The 16,992-nt window shown below is 45.2% G+C and overlaps 1 protein-coding gene across 3 annotated transcripts in view; it reads left to right on the top strand.

Moving 5' to 3' along the window:
• The window catches only part of EGFR (epidermal growth factor receptor), a 197,438-nt gene extending 194,508 nt beyond the window's left edge, over positions 1-2,930 (top strand). For all 3 annotated transcript variants that reach the window (XM_027573140.2, XM_027573139.2, XM_027573141.2), the window contains 3 exons: positions 316-363; positions 1,080-1,182; positions 1,843-2,930. In XM_027573140.2, coding sequence (XP_027428941.1) covers positions 316-363; positions 1,080-1,182; positions 1,843-2,201 — 510 coding nt within the window. In that variant the 3' untranslated portion in view covers positions 2,202-2,930. The remainder of the gene's footprint in view (positions 1-315; positions 364-1,079; positions 1,183-1,842) is intronic.
• Positions 2,931-16,992: the final 14,062 nt, after the last annotated feature.

Raw genomic sequence — 16,992 nt, forward strand, 5'->3', positions numbered from 1 at the left:
CAGTGATACCCGTCTAGTAGAGCTCACGTAGAGGCAGAGAAGTCGATTTTCACCAAATGGTCAAGCCAAAGTCAGAGTGAATCAGTCAGGTGTGTTAGTTCTTTTATGGCATTGCAAAAACTGGACCATAACCTTTTTAGGTCTACTAGGGGCCAGAATTAGGTCAGAACTAACCTAGTTTTTCTAAAGCTAATGGGTCAAGACAAAGTGAAGCGCCTGTAATTATATCCACTCCATGAGACCCCACCTCCTGCGTTCAGGGGGCGTGGGTGAGAATATGCACGCGTACCCTCAACAACTTCGATTCTTTTCCAGAGTGCCACCAGCAACAATTCCACCGTGGCTTGCATTGACAGAAATGGGGTACGTATGAACACCTCATAAACCCGAATTAAATAACAGCTCCGTATCACGGCTCTACCGCACATAGAAGATGCCCATCTTACCCCAACTAACCTTGATTTTCCTTCCTTCCTTCCTTCCTTCCTACCTACCTTCCTTCTCCATATGGTTTCCCTGACCCCTACCCTAAGGCCAGCAGTTAGCTCTCACTGATTGCAGGGCTGTTCAAAATGGGGTTTGTGGACCTACAACAGCATCACCTGGCAGTTTGTTAGAAATGCAAATGGTCGAGCCGCCGACCCAGACCTACGGAAGTAGGAATGCGAGGGGCAGAGCCCGGCCATCCGTGTTGGAGCCAGCCTTCCAGGTGATGCTGATGCTTGGTACGAAGCCTCGATCTAGACCTATACTTACCAGTATAGAAGCCGATAGCCACACGCGTCTACTTCACTGTAAACTGGTGACCATCTTGGAGGGCACAGGTCATAGAACATTTCTGTCATTGCCAAAAGCCCTGCTGCACGGCACTGACCAGGTCCTTGCCACTCGCCCTGTGGTCTGTGGGCCCCCAGCATGGGGAGCACCCGGGGGCTTGTGGGAAATGCAGAATCTCAGGCGCTTTCTTGGACCCTACTGAATCGGAATCTGCAGTTTCACAAAATCTCAGGTGATCTTCATACACTTTGAAGTCTGAGCAGCACTGACTGGGGTAACCTTGCCTTATTTCCTCCCTTCAGAGCTGCCCCCTCAAAGAAGACAGCTTCCTTCAACGGTACAGCTCAGACCCCACTGGCACCTTGACCGAGGACAACATAGATGACACTTTCCTCCCAGCACCTGGTGAGTGGCTTACCCTGGACAAGGTCGCACTCCTTGGCCTCCCCATCCAGCAGGGCTGGCCTCCATCCCCTGGTGCCCAGGCTGCTTGCTTCCTTCGAGCCAATCCAGAAGTGGACACTGTGGCAAGTTTGCAGACACGAAGTAAGGAGTAAGAGGCAGAGAAATACAAAACAGCTGAGCATGTGTGCGGGTCTGTGTGTTGAACTCAAGTCATGTCCAGCCAGGAGGTGTGTTTTTAGGATCAGTTTGCAGATTTTCTAGAATTTGAAGCAAACATCGAAGACTTGGGCATGTGTGTGCAAGCGTGTGTGTGTGTGAGAGAGAGTGTGAGCAAGCGTGTGTGCATATGATTGTGTGTGTGTCGATGAGTGTGTGAGCGTGTGTGGATGAGTGTGTCTGTGTGCACACATACATCTTAAGGCAGTCTATCCTTTTGAGAACTTTAAATTGGCAGGAGGTAAATGTGCCCACTGCTTTCAGAATTACAGAAAAGAACGTAGTTTATATTGCAGCAACAGCAAGATAGTCGTCTTGCCAGACGCCCCTACCCTCAGTTGCCTTGTGGAAGAGGATCGACAGGGTTCAGATGTACAGATGGAAAATCCTGCTGGGGTTAAGGCTTTGCTGATTACCTCACTTGTGATTTCTTTTCCGTTTCAGAATACATAAACCAATCCGTTCCCAAAAGACCTGCGGGTTCTGTCCAGAACCCCGTCTATCACAATCAGCCTCTAAATCCAGCTCCTGGCAGAGACCCTCACTACCAAAATCCCCACAGCAACGCAGTGGACAACCCTGAGTATCTCAACACCCATCCTCCCTGCGTCAACAGTGTGCTCGACGGCCCCAGCCTCTGGGCCCAGAAAGGCAACCACCAAATCAGCCTGGACAACCCTGACTACCAGCAGGACTTCTTTCCCAACGAAGCCAAGTCAAATGGCATTTTTAAGGGCCCTGCAGCTGAAAATGCAGACTACCTGAGGGTAGCACCACCAAGCAGTGAGTTTATCGGAGCATGACCATGGAGGATAGCATAGGACATAAGAGTCTCAGATGTGTCACCCCCCTGGGACCAAGCCACGGCAGCTACGTTAGCGCTGGTAGTCATGCCCATGTTAACTCTCGGACCCGTGGACTGGTTTGGCCATATTTGCTCTGATGGACCCATCCTTCACCCAGGAAGCACCCCCTCCTCGGATGCACTTTGGAAAGTTGCTGGGACATTCCTTTGTCTTCAAACTGTGAGGCCTCCACAAAAAGGCATGCAGCAAGAATATTGTCTCTTTGGGCAGAAGTTCACCTTTCCATGAGGTATATTTGATACAAAACAAAACAAAACTGCATAAGGAGTTTTATTGCTTGGGGACCCTGGGAGTTTTTAATTGTCATTATTGATTTTATTTCTCATGGGCTTTTCCAATGAGGAAGAAGCTTGCTTATAGCACTTGCTGCACGGAGTTGATCCAGGCCCAACTGTGACCAAGAAGCAAGGGTCAGAGTCTTCCAGCTAACATTTGATTCCACTGACTCTGCTTCAAGATTCTTCCACTGCAAGACAATTAAAAAAAAAAAAAAAAAAAAAAAACTAGAAGTACTCTGTGTCCTAAGCAGGACTGATTGGTACTGTAGCAAATCAGAGCAGGTACAAGAGGATAAGCCACTTTGAACCCTTCCTGAGCGCAAAAGAAATGGAGGGGGTAGAATTCTTCTTCAGACTTCTTTTTATATAAATTTCTTCATGGTACTTACTCTCCATCGGTTGACCAGTGTTTTCTAGTTAGAAGTATTGGACTTACTTGTTTATTTTCCATTCCACTGTTTTGAAACTCAGTATGCTTTCCCTGTCGGTGAGAGGAGACGGTACATCAAACCGTAACCTGGACCGGCTCGTGTTTGATCAGCATTCAGACCAATAGCCTTTAATCAAGATGGAACGATAATGCAAAAGTTCACACAAGAACATGGCTCCCAGATTTGAGTCTCAGAGAAAATACATCAAGTCCTTTGGGGGTTGGGGATTGGGCATATATCAGGACACTGCAGAAATGAGAAGAAGCTGCTCCTAAAACTCCCACCCCGCCCCTTACTACCAAATTAGGCTACTTACGGGAGAACATTTCCTTTTTATTTTACTTTAGGAGTTTTTTACTCAAAGGGTACTTTTTTCCCCCCTCTCTGGTAAGCTGCCCCCAAAGCCCCTCCTCGCCCTTTGTGAATGAAAGGATCCAGGCTTTGGGGCCACCAAGCAGAAACTGACAGCCCTCACCCCTGGGGGTACATTTTACAGGGGAAAGTAAAAACACTATGCGTCGGGGAATTAAAGTGGTAAATATGAAATCGGAGTTTGAAATCGATGATCATGCCCTAACAACATCTACAGGTAATTTTTCGAAAAAAAAAAAAAAAATTCCCTCTTAAGACAATTTCCCTATCATTGGAGGATCCAGCTAATTTAGGACACCCAAGTGTTTTTCCACCTCGTGGGTCCTCGCAGCCTGATCGGTTCATGGCAGTCCTTTGTACAGAGGTGTTAAACACTCTTAGTCCATATCCAGTGTTTCAAGGAAAAAACGTGTCAGACAGTATTTGCGGCCTACGGATGTGTTCAGCCACACACACGTATGAGATTTCCCTTCTGTTGTTACAGTATTTATTGGTTCTCAGATCAGGGCCCCAGTTTTGTTACCAATAGATTGACTTTGTCCCGATGGAGATATAAACTCTATTCAATTCAATCCCACTATGTTTTCAGATACTCTTAAGCACCTATGCCAGCCCAGCATAGGCTCTAAAGATATTAAAATAAATAAAACATAATCCCCGATTCCAAGAAACCCACAATTTAGCAAAGGGAATTGACTCGACTCATAAACAGAAACCTTAAAACAATAGCACAGATGCTAGGCAAAGACAGGTCAGCCAAGGGCAGAGAAGAGTAGGTCCTGCCTAGGGGGACCTGGAAGGCTCATCAGGGAGGGAGTGGTAGAGTTGGGCCAAACCAACTAGGGTCTTAGCCACAAGGGAAATGGAAGTGTGTTCCCAACACATGAAACCTCGACCAAGAAAGCATCCGCCGGAGGAACTGCTAATAAAGTGGGAGAAAAGCTGCATTCGTGCATCTTAACCAGCTGTCCCTTTAAGCCTGGGATCTAGCTTGCAGCGTCCCCCCCCCCCAGTGCCCAAAATGTGGCGTCCTCACTCAGGATCTGAAAATGATTAGTGAAAAGATTAAATATTTCTAAGACTCTAAAATTTTATGCCATTGTCAGCAAACCACTTTCATTATTTATTCACCTCAGAACATAAATATTTTCATCGGAAGTTTATTTGGCCCTGGGAAACAGACTGATGCACATTTTGTTACCACTTATTCATCAAGAAGCAAGTGATTGGTGAGGGAGAGCAACTGTATGTCAGTCCAACTGTAGCAGTTAAATCCTAGTATTTTTGTAATTTGCAATATTTTACTATAACATAATAAAACAGCAAAAACTATTCAAGCTTTTTCTCCTTTGTATTTCAGTTTTCCTGCATAGAATCTAGTTGCTAAATTCCCTGGATTTTAAAACTGTGTTTCCCACAGTGTCCTCACCATGGCTGGCTGTCCAGGGAGGTGCAGAGGGGGCTTGGAGATGCTTCAGAGCCTGAGGCAGCAGAGCCCAAGTCAGGGACCCCCACCATCACTATGGGCAGACGAGGAGAGGGGCCACTCAGGGCACCGGTGTTTTCCATCTCATGGCCCAGCTTGGCCAGAGTTCAAAGCTTACACTCCATCTCTTCCATGCCTCCATGTTGACACTGGTCCTAAGACCCTCCAGAGAGCCTGTTCCTTCCTCAGTCAGTTCCTGACTACTTTTCCCGTGGCCCCACCGCAGATCTGGCCTTTGGAAACAGTTCAGGGGAAAGTAAGCGCTGGAAGCTAACACTTAGAGTGGGCACACATCTCGTACAAACTCTTAAGGAGTCCCTGCAGTCGTACTCTATGAGTAACATTCCGTCACCTCATGAAGTAAAAAAGGTGAATCTTCCAAATTCTAGATGTGCTGAGTCCCAGTTGTCACTGATTTTATTTTAACGAGGAGCACTGTGGGGGCATCAGATTGCATTCCAAATGATAACAAGTCTTAGATATTTGTTGGGAGTTCTTAATTTGGGGCTCTAGCCCACACACTCCCCCCCAAACTGCAGATATAAATGAACTGGTTCTCAAGCTTGGCTGCTCTCGGGGATCTCCCGAGGTCTGACCTCAGAGATTCTGATTTAATTTGCCTCAGGTGCAGCCTGGGCCCAGGGGCTTTTCAGAACTTGCACAGGTTATGTTGAAGAGCACCGAAGTTTTGGGAACCACTGGTGAAAAGGAAAGGCCAATGGGGTGGGGCGGTTGGGGGGAGACCTGTCCCTCGGCTGATGGCATCCTGCTCACCTGTTGCACTCAGCAGGCCTCGGGTTACGCAAGCAGAGGTGAGCCTGTTGGGTTACGGTGACTCGCACTTCTCATCCTGGCTGCCAACCTTAAAAAGAAGGGGCAGGGTCCCCTCAGACCGATAACAATCAGACTCTCAGGGGCTCCCCCTGTGATCCTAGTGGGCAAGCAGAGTTGAAACCCTCATCTCTAAGGTGACCTGCAGGTGTCTGTAGCATGCCCCCCAGTCCGGGCAGAATAGAGAAGCCTGGGTCAGGTAAAGGTTCCAGAAGGAGGGGGCGGACAGAACAAGGTGCAGTCCTTAATAATCCTGAGACTTGGCTACTAGTGACTATTTCAAGCCAGCAGCTTATCCTGTAAGTGGCAAATACCCAAACCTGAGCCTTGATAGGGCCCTGAAACAGTTGGCATTTTCTAAGAAGTTAGAAAAACTGGTCTCTTCTGCAGTGAATGAGGTGCTCGCTCAAGTGACCGCTGGTGAAATTGCCCTTAACGTCTACTTTGCATTTCTTTCTTTTGATAAGTGCACCTTTTTATTACAACATAATGATCTGTTTGTATTTCCTTGCCTAGGGCTGTAAAACCTTACTGAAGAGAAACCCATGCCTTCCTTACCAGCCACACCTGCCATGTCAGGGGCATACATTTTTGTACTATGACACATTCAGATAGGATTTTTAAATGGTAATCTATTTTTGTAACTTTTTTGAGGACTCTTATCCTCTCTGTAGCACTGAGCTTTGTAAGGTATGTTTTTAGGAAAACTCATTTTTCTACTAAAGGTTAGAACGACCAATAGAATCAAAATTCAAAACTGAAATCTTTGTTTAAAGGGATTTAATCGAGGAAGGGAAGTCCATCTGTCTTACAAAAAGGCACAACCTCATTGCAGAGCTAAGCTAGGTCATCGTCCTAATAGACTAATACTTTTTATATTTGTAAAAATGAGAAAAGGTAAAAGGCGCATGCGGCTCCGTCTTGCTCTGAAGCAGGTTCTGTCAAGTCTGCAGCAATGTTGGAGGGAAAGAATGACTTACTGCTCACACAGATCCATATGCCGCAAGATGATCCTGTCAGTGTAAAAAAAAAAAAAAAGGCAATAATATAGCACTTTGCTGGCTTATATATACTAATCTGACTTTGATACAAATGATTTTATTTTTATATTTACAGTTGATATGCATTTACCAATAGACTAGAAACACCTGCAGAACCCTAATAATGGTCAGCATGTTTTGGTAACTTGGTAACTCAGAACATTGATGAAGTCCACATTTCCAGCCACCTGTCCCAGAAGGGGTGTTCTCAGCCCTGACTGCACAGTGAAATCCCCTGGGGAGCTTCTGAAACCAGTGAGGCCCCGCTGCACCTCAGACTAATTAAATACACATCTTCACGAGTGAAATCCAGGCATTGGTGCTTTTGAAAGCTCCTAAAGGTCATTCTGATGTACAGCCATGGCTGAGAACCACCGGCCTAGGGTGCCTGGGCTTGCGGGCAAATTCTGCTGGTGTAGGTACCTCGGGGCTGGCTCCCAGGAGGGGAGAGCTCACTCAGCGTGCGTTGCTAGGGGGCAGGAACGTGCATGGCTGGAGGGTCCCTGATAGGCTGCCCAAGCACTGCACGGGGGCGGGGCGGGGAGGGGGAAGGTCTAACCAACCGATGAAAAGGGAAAGCGATACAGAACAGATTCTTTTTTCCATTTCCTCTATCAAAGGTGGACCGGTAGTAAAATAAAGATGGCAAGCATTCTTGTTGCCTGTGCACAGGGCATGGTGCCCTGCCCATGGTCACCGGGTGACCTTTCTTTCTCAGGGCGGGAGAAAACCCTGACATAGCAGAGGCATTACAAGGGGAAGACACTAAAAAATTGTGTGGGTAGTTGGATGGCTTTTATAAAAACAGGAGTCCAAGAAAAAGGATTCTTGCTTTAAGAAACACTTTTCTATTTTTTCTCATGATTGTATCTGGGAAAATACCTTAAGCGATTTGTACTGTTTTCCATGTTTAACTGTACAATCACGGCGTGTCCTCTGAGGTCGCAGGTCTGTCCTGTCTGATTTGCCCACAGAAGTGCCGCAAAACCCCACCTTTCACCTGGCAGATAAAACTGCAAGGAAAAGCATAAGTACATATATTTTTAGGTGCATTGATTATTTTTTCAACCCTTTTGACCTGATTTGGCTACAAAATAATCCTACAGTGTAACGCCATCTCTTGGAAATGAGGTAGATCCTACAGATCTGATGCCTGATAATCAGAGGTGACCATGTAAACTGGTTGACAACGGACAGCAATAACTTCACTTTTGAAACGAGCAAGAGCTTGATCGCTTCTATATATGGTACGTCTTAACATTGTAAAGTTTTGCTGTGATGAAAGCAATATTTGTACAAATGAAAAACAAGATTCTCTTTTCTGTGGTTTACAGTGTTGATCAGAACATGTTGATTGTATATTGAGTATAAAAAAATTAGATGTATACTATTCATTGCTCTTTACTTATGAGTACCTTATAAATAATAACATTGGTATCCTTTGTTAACAATGCAGCGTTGACAGTAGTTATTAATCATATCTAACCTACTGTAATGTTCTTCCTGGTAACTTTTTAAAATTAATTAATAAACTTTATTTTTAGAGCAGTTGTAACTTCAAAACCTGAACAGTGGAGCAGAAAGTACAGACAGTTCCCCTATCCTCCCTGCCCCCCCGCCGCCCCTCCAGCCTCGCCCACTATTGTGTCCACACCCAAGTGGCCTGGTAACTTTTTTTTTTTTTAAGATTTTATTTATATTTTGTTTGACAGAGAACGAGAGAGTGAGAGAATGAGTGGGGGGGGCAGAGGGAGAAGCAGGCTCCCCTCTGAGCAGGGAGCCCGATGCAGGGACTCGATCCTAGGACCCTGGGACCCTGGGATCATGACGTGAGCCGAAGGCAGACGCTTAACGACTGAGCCACCCAGGCGCCCTCCTGGTAACTTTTTAATGTTTGGAGGTTTCTTGTGTGTGACTGGGACGCTCCTCGGTGCCATGCTTTGCAGCCACGTGCATCGGGACCCGGGTCTGCGGACGCTGCACACCGGCTCCTAGGCCTTCTCCCCTGGCTTCCTTCATCGCGGAGAGAAGCACAGAGCCAAGAGGGAGGATGTTTCTATGGCAGGCGCCAAAACAAACAGCAGTTTTGCTGAGATTCTGCTAAATCACAAATGCTAGAAACCTGAGGAATGAAGAAGCACACCCTCGTGTTCACACCTGCTGCCTACAATCTGCTTATAATCTGGGGACTTGCCCACTCCGTGAGGCCGTCGTGGGGTGGGAATGCCAATAGCCTAGGCTTCGTGTGAGCCAGGAAAGTAACCACCAGCCCCGAAGGAAATTGTTCCGTGAAGGTTGTGGTAAACGTTCTATAAAAACCCGGCCCTCCGGTGAAGTACTTGAATAGGTAAGTGAATAAGCAGTCTTCTTATCCGTGATAACCAGAGTCAGGGTCAGGGGATGTAAACCCATCTCAACCACTGAGCAAAAGCAAGCTTACTGATGCCGCAGGTGACGCCACCGAGGAGGAGAGGTCAGCGTCTGGAAACCAAGGACCAGAAGCGGAGCAGCTGGGCGGTGCGAATGCACAGGGCAGGAAGAGGTGGGCGTGCAAGTTTGAAGCTGGCTTCAGAGAGTGAAACTTGCACCTGGAGTCCACTCCCCTGGCCTGGAATAGTCCACAGGGCTTTAGGTTTCTTTGGCTTCCAGTGCTCTGACCCCAGAGAATAAAGCGCCCCCCCCCCCTCCACCCCCGCCACTGCTCTCCCCGGGGCCAGCTGGTCACCACACAATGCTCCACCTTGTTTCTGGTACACCGGAGAACTGAGAGCAGAACTTCAGGCTAATGAGGTCCTTGAAGGACAAGCCAATCAGGAAGTTCTCAGTGTCCCCCCGTTGGACCCCCAGGCTTTCCTGGCTTCCTGGCCTCCTGAACCTCCACACCCTGGCACGGTCAGGTGTCTTGGGAAGGAATAAGCCCCCTTAGAGCTCAAAGCCTCTGATTAGGGGGTTTCGCCCCATATAGAGCACGGCAAGCGGCAGCAAGCGAGGCAGACGTGGAGAGTATTACGCGGCACTGGCCGCCTCGAGCCTAAAGCGTCACCCACCAACGGAAGGCCATGGCCATCCCAGAGGAGCACCCTCACCTCAGGGCAAACTCATTAGCACCAGTGTCTCCACCACCCCCTACCATCTCGCTCTCCATAATTCCAGCTGAAGCCCGAGGCAGATGGAGTTTTGGCCTGAAGAGATTTTGCTCTGGGCCAATAAGCTTGTGAAGGTAATTAAAACTACCCGGGGAGGGAAGAGTTTTCCCAAGAACGGGAGGGTCTGAAAAGGACAGAATTGTTCTTCCTGTTTTTTTCGTTGGGTTCTCCCTTTGTTCAGGGCTTGGGCAAGTTCTCTGGGCTTTGCCCCTCTTCAGGTCTTCCCTCCACACCCAGAGACGACATTTAAAGACTTGAGTAGAAAAGCCCTAGGATCACATCTCATTTCCACCCTAGTTTCAAGAATTGTAAACAAAATATGGCAAAGAGCCTATGGGCACACATTTGTAATTTCTAAATGAGTACCTTGAAGGAGCCTCCCCCTCTGCTCCCCATCAGTCCCGCTGAGAGCCCTGAGAGATACAAATCATGGCGAGGGCAGCCACGGCTATACTCCAGGTTCTGCCTTGAGTCCCTTTCTCCTTGCCCGGGACACTGAGCTAGAAAAACTGGATTCTAGGGTCAGAATCGGGTAGGGTCTACCCCATTCAAATTCGGGTCTACCCAAAACAAAAATATATCCTTTACCCCATTCTTGAAGGCAAATCCAAGCAAAGAGCATTCCTCATCCTAAATCTGTCACATGTGTAGTCCGGAGCAAGAGTGCAAGTGGACCTGGAGTGCCCACCACTCTGCTCTCGCCCGTGGCTCAATCTTGCACCATGTAGGCCACCCCGGGGCCACTTCTCGGCATGGAGGTGGGCACAGGTGAAGATGCTGAACAAGCCTCCGGGCCGGGGCCACTTGGGCAAGAAGTCCCTAGAATCCCAGTACCTGAGCATGTGCAGGAGTGGGAGGGCAGGCTCCAGGTGGGTGCTCCCTGCCTGGGAAAGGGTACAGTCCATGGACTGGGTGGGGGGAGGGGAACAGACTGGGGAGACTGGGGAGCTCTACAACCCAGGGTTCCCAACGCCTGGGACCAAAGGTGGTCCTGCTCGAGCCAATGGGACCGACAACTTAATAGAAACTGGGAGGCCCAAAGTTTCCAGGAGGCTTAAGGCCAATTCAGTTTTCTGAAGTGCATAATCCCTTCTTTTCTTAAAAAGTCCAGTGAGGCTCCATCTAGGTGCAGATGAAGGTTGGAGAAAGAAGAGCCATCCTCCCTTCTACTCCAGAGAGAACTCGGGGGCCACTCCTTACCACCTGTTTTTATTTCTAAGCAGCTTGCTTCTTTCCCCTTTTCTACTTCTCCAGACCCTCTTCTTTTATCTTTTTCTATTTCATAATTTAGATTTCCTTGAACCCAAACAGAAATGGGGAGATAGACCAACAAGGATATTTTAACCTATGACAACTTTTCCTCGGCTCTTACACTTGGCTGACCAATTTCCACAAGGGCAAGTCTAAACGAAATTGACCCAATACAGCACACAGCCTTTAACTGTCAAGGACAAAGAGGCATTTGGAGGGGAACACTGTCTTTCATACAGTCCAATAACATAAGATAACTTGGAATGGCAAAGGTCCATCACTAAAAAACTTCACTAGACCCAAAGAGTTTTGGGGTGTTCTGGGGAACCTGCAAAGAATAGTTAAGCTTTATATCTCTTAAAGTATTTCAGAACATAGAAAAAGATGGGAAGTTTCCCAATTCGCTCTACAAGGTTGGAATGGTACAGAAATCAAAGAAATACTACAAAAACAAAATTATGTCTTCATTCATGATGAATATAGATGTAGAAATCCTGAATGATATATATGGAATCATTTATTTCCGGGAATTCAAAGACAATTCAATGTAAGATACTTTGTTGATACGTATGAAAAACATAGTAGGGAAAATGTTAATATTAAGAGATGCTCACAAGGCACTTGATAAAATTCAGTCATATTGCTGGTAAAATCTCTTAGTAACCTAAGGATAGATGACAACATCTTTAACTGGGTAAAAATACCTATCAAAAATTTAATAAGAAACATCGAATTTAATGCTGAAATACCAATACTTTAAATAAGGACAAGAGAAGGGTGACTATCATCGCTTCTATTAGTGAACACTCTCTCGAAGTTCCTGTTTTAGAAAAACACATTTACTTACATATGGTATATTTGCACCTTTAGAATACAGTCAGCAAGGCTTGTCCCATTCCCAAGGGTTAAATCCAACCACGCAGCCTGTTTTTGTAAATAAAGTTTTATTAGAACACAGTTGCACCTATTCCTTTACATACTGTCTCTGAGTCCTTACCCACTACACCCGCAGAGTTGAGTAGTTTCAACAGGGATCCAGTGACCTGCAAAGCCAAAACTATTTCCCATCTGGCCCTTTACAGAAGTTCTCGGGCCCTAAAATAACTGGCTGGAATACATTATTAAAACAAATAAGAGAACTCAGTAGTGTGGCCATGTGTCAACATAATCAATAGCTTTTCTACTTACCACCGATCATTAATTGAACAATGTAATGGAAAAGAATCTCATTTAAAATGAGCAACTACAATTACGAGGTATCCTGGTATAAACTTAAATGTGCAACAACAGTATGAAAACAAACACCATAAAATTTTGCTAAGGCATAAAAGAACGCTTAAAAGATATATTACAGGGGTGCCTGGGTGGCTCAGTCGGTTAAGCCTCTGACTCTTGATCTCAGTTCAGGTCTTGATCTCTGGGTCATGAGCTCAAGCCCCGCATTGGAGTCCACTTAAAAAAAAAAGATATATTTGTGGCTATGAGGACTTAACCTTGAAAACATACCGGTTATCTCTAATTATTATATAAATTCAATGCAATTCAAATGAAAATTCCAATCATTATTTCGGGAAGTAGAATACTTCTACTTCCCGAAATCTAGAAAAGAGAATGCACAGCAATAGCAAAGAGCATGTGAGGAACAATTGAGTTTTCATTTGATATCGGTGATATAAAAATACACTGTGTAAAACTATAAAACTACATAATACCAATGTTGTCACAGAAACTAATTAATAGAAATACTTCTGAAGTTTGGAAATAGACACGTGTTGTGCGTGGAAATGCAGCAGAGGACAATGATAACATTTCCAGAGAGGGGAGGAATGGAAGGCTGTCCAGCCAATGGTTTTAGAGAAAACTTCTATGCATTTGAAAATTAATTAGAACTCCATTTCACACTTTAAACAAATCGCAGATGGACTAAAGATCTAAGCATAAAAACCAAAACAAAGTATTAGGCAAAATGTATGTGAGTATTTTTGAATCGTATGCTAAAGCATAACAACAAAATTCCAAAGAAAAAGATTAGCAATATGGCCACCTAAATATCTTTTCTTGTTTTTTGGGGGTTTTTGTTTTTTTTTGTTTTTTGTTTTTTTTAGTTTTTAAAGAAAAAAAATAACTAAACACCGTAAAAAAAAAAAAAGCCAAAATTCATATGAGGGCAAAAAACACAAACTTTCAGATAGAGCAAGGATTAATCCCACTAAAACTCTGACAGAGCATAAATGAAAAATTCATGGAAGAACTACAAATAACTAAAACATTTATACGTTCTACCCCACTAACAATCAAGAAAATGCCAGTTAAAATGAAATGATAAATCTCTTCTCATGACACATTTTGGTGGGAATATGAAGTGTCACAATCTTTTTTTTGGAGGACAATCAAAATATTAAATGTGTGTCTCCTTTGACAGGTCAGTTTCACTTGTAGAAATTAAGTCCACAAAATATTGTTATTGACTGATGTGGCTCCCCTAAAATTCATATATTGAAGCCCTAACCCCCAAGGAGTAGGGTCTTTGGGAGGTGATTAGGGTTCAATGAGGTCGTGAAGCTGGGTGGGACCTCATGTGAGATCAGCGTCCTTATAAGAAAATAGAGAGACCTGGGGCGCCTGGGTGGCTCAGGTTCATGATCCCAGGGTCCTGGGATCAAGCCCCGCATCGGGCTCCCTGCTCCGCGGGAAGCCCGCTTCTCCCTCTCCGGCTCCCCCTGCTTGTGTTCCCTCTCTCGCTGTGTGTCTCTCTCTCTCTGTCAAATAAATAAAGTCTTTAAAAAAAAAAAAAGAAAGAAAAGGGGACCAGAGCTCCCTCACTCTCTGCCAGGTGAGGACACAAACCGAAAGCAGCCACCCACAAGCCAGGAAGAGAACTCGCACCAGAACCCGACCATGGTGGCCTCCCGATCTCAGACTCCCCGCTTCCACAATTGTGAGAAATAAATGTGTGTTGTTTAAGCCACCCAGTCTGTGGTATTTTGTTTTGGCAGCCTGAGCTAAGACAAATATTCAAACAACTAGGCAAAGATATATGAATGAGAATGTTCCGACAAATATTCAAACAACTAGGCAAAGATATATGAATGAGAATGTTCCCTATGACATTATTTGTAATAGGGGAAAAACAAAGTTTTTTAAGGTCCACCAAAAAGGAAATTATTAAATAAATCATGGAGCGTGATAGTACAGAATTCTGTGCAGTTGTTAGAAAGAACAGGATAAATCTATATACGGCAGCATGGAGGTATATTCCCATGATATGGTTTTAAATGAAATCGAGCAAGATGCTGAATATACCTACTGTGCGAGTGTGCATGTGCACGCACATATATATATATATATACAATCTGGAAGCCATCTGGAAATCTTACTGTCACCCCATTATGGTGGAGACCTGTGGTGAGTAGGGAGCAAAATGTAAATAATAAAGTGGCAAGGAGGGAATTTTACTTTTCATGTTCTATACTTCTATGTTGTTTGGATTTTATAATGAATATATATTACTTTGGCAATCATGTTGGGCCAACATTTAATGTATGTCATTACATCGTCTTTCCCTTCCCTCCATTCATAAGGAGACATTTAGCCATTTCTTTCTTTTTTTTTCTTTTTTAAGATTTTACGTATTTATTTGACAGAGAGAGAGAGAGAGAGAGCAGGAGAGCACAAGCAGGGGGAGTGGCAGAGGAAGAGGGAGAGCCTGATGCGGGGCTCGATCCCAGGACCGCGGGATCATAACCTGAGCCGAAGGCAGACGTTTAACTGACTGAGCCACCCAGGTTGCCCCTATTTAGCAATTTCTAGTTTAACATGCTCTTCTTCCTGATCTCTCTCCCCAACAAAATCCTTGCAACAGCCTGTCCTGGGAAAGCCATCAGTGGGAGGACAACACAGTCCTCAGGCACTGTGGGTGGCAGGGAGGATGTGGGGGGCAGAGAGCATTTGGGGCTGAATGCATGGGTTCTTGCGCTGACCAAGGATGGACGCACAGTGTAGGATAACAGAACCCCTCTAGTGTGACTGCATCTTTCTCAGCTCGGGCTGCCATAAAAAAATACCACAGACCAAGTGGCTTACACAACAGACATTTATTTCTCACGGTTCTAGGGGCTGAGAAATCCAAGATCAAGGTGCTGGCTGATTTGGTCCTGGTGAGAGTCCTCTTCCTAACTTGCAGAGAGCCACCTTCTCGCTGTGTCCTCGCATGGCAGAGAAAGTGAGTGCTGTCTCTTCTGCAATGGACACTAATCCTATCCTGAGGGCCCTGCCCTCACAATCTCACTTAACTCCACCTCCTGAAAGCCATCTCCAAACACCATCACCTTGGAGGTAAATTCAACATATGAATTTTGTAGGGGGGACAACACAAAACAGTCTATCACAGAAAGTCTTCTTTATTTCAGGAGCAAGAGATTAGGGAAAGGTAGAGGACTTTGATGGGAGTACACGTCTTCTACAGTTCAAGTGAGATCCCAAATAGCGCCTGGAATTTGTTCGGATCTTGTTTCTTTAAATGATTCAAGTATCCACGTGTTGGCCATCTGGGGCTGAATGTTCAAAGTTCCTATACATAACACTTTTTAGAGCTTAAGATATAAAACAGTATCTTTTAAGTTTATTGGCTAGAGGCATCAGCCACAGAAAGATTTGGAGGGTGTTTTAAAAGTGAGTTGGGGGCGCCTGGGTGGCTCAGTTGGTTAAGCGTCTGCCTTCGGCTCAGGTCACAATCTCAGGGTCCTCGGATCAAGCCCCGAGTCAGGCCCTCTGCTCAGCGGGGAATCTGCTTCTCCCTCTCACTCTCCTCTGTGCTCTCCCTCTTTCTCTCTCTCAAATAAATAAAATCTTTTAAAAAAATAAAAGAAAAAGTGAGTTGGAGTAGGAGGGGGTTAGGAAGGCTTTCCTTAAATATATTCACTTTTAGCAGCACACCCTGAAACCAGCGTCAACCCCAGTCCCCAAGAAAATTTAGCCCTGAGGTTGCAGGAATCCACAGTATGTGATTAATAACTTCTCCCCTTTCTTTCTAGAATGTGCTAGTTACGCACCATCCTTGGGAGAATCAAGACAATAGTCACTTAAATTATTTTTGATAAGGCTTAATTCTCTCTGGATACCCTAGTTGGAAAAAGCCTGCTGGTATCCAAGAATAACGGATGATTCCAGAGTTCATCCATTATATTAACCAAAGGAATATACTTCATAAATCAGTAAAGTGCCAATTAGTCCTTGGAACAATGAAAGAATTCATTAAAGAAACAATAATAATTGATAATATATATAATAATATACATAATATATATAATACAATACGAGAGATATATATATTCAACACTGTGCTTAGTGCACATCTACACTTATATGACCGGATTTTATTTTACAGATGAAAAAACACTTAAAATGCAATATTCTACTACTGTTATGGACATAGGAAAAATCATGTCAGCCTCGCTCAGGACCCGAGCCTCCAGCTGGGGTGTTTCCTAGGAGTCGGCTACCCCACCTCCTGGGCTCCAAACACAAAGTAAAACCAGTCACCTCTGGTGTAGGGTTGGTGCCAGTCCCCCTGAGAGTGGACGGACACGACGTGTTAAGCCCACAGGCAGTGAAGAATCTCTGCCCACTCAGCAAACATTAAACTCTGTGCCAGGACGGTGTTGAATTCTATGAAAACACCCAGGCGAGCGTTCCAAACCAAATAAAGCTGGCTGCACGCACACACACGCACACATGCACACGCATCAGAGAACTGGCTAGGAGCCATGTATGGGGCCCCTCTCCTCCTCAGCTGCCAGAAGGGGTTCAGACAAGCAGAAACGATGACAGCCAAGGTGAAATCATACAACCTGATAAAGGGCAAGCAAAAAAAAAAAAAAAAAAAATCAACATG

This window comes from Zalophus californianus, chromosome 12 (genome assembly GCF_009762305.2).
Source record: "Zalophus californianus isolate mZalCal1 chromosome 12, mZalCal1.pri.v2, whole genome shotgun sequence".
NCBI classification, from domain to species: Eukaryota; Metazoa; Chordata; class Mammalia; order Carnivora; family Otariidae; genus Zalophus; species Zalophus californianus.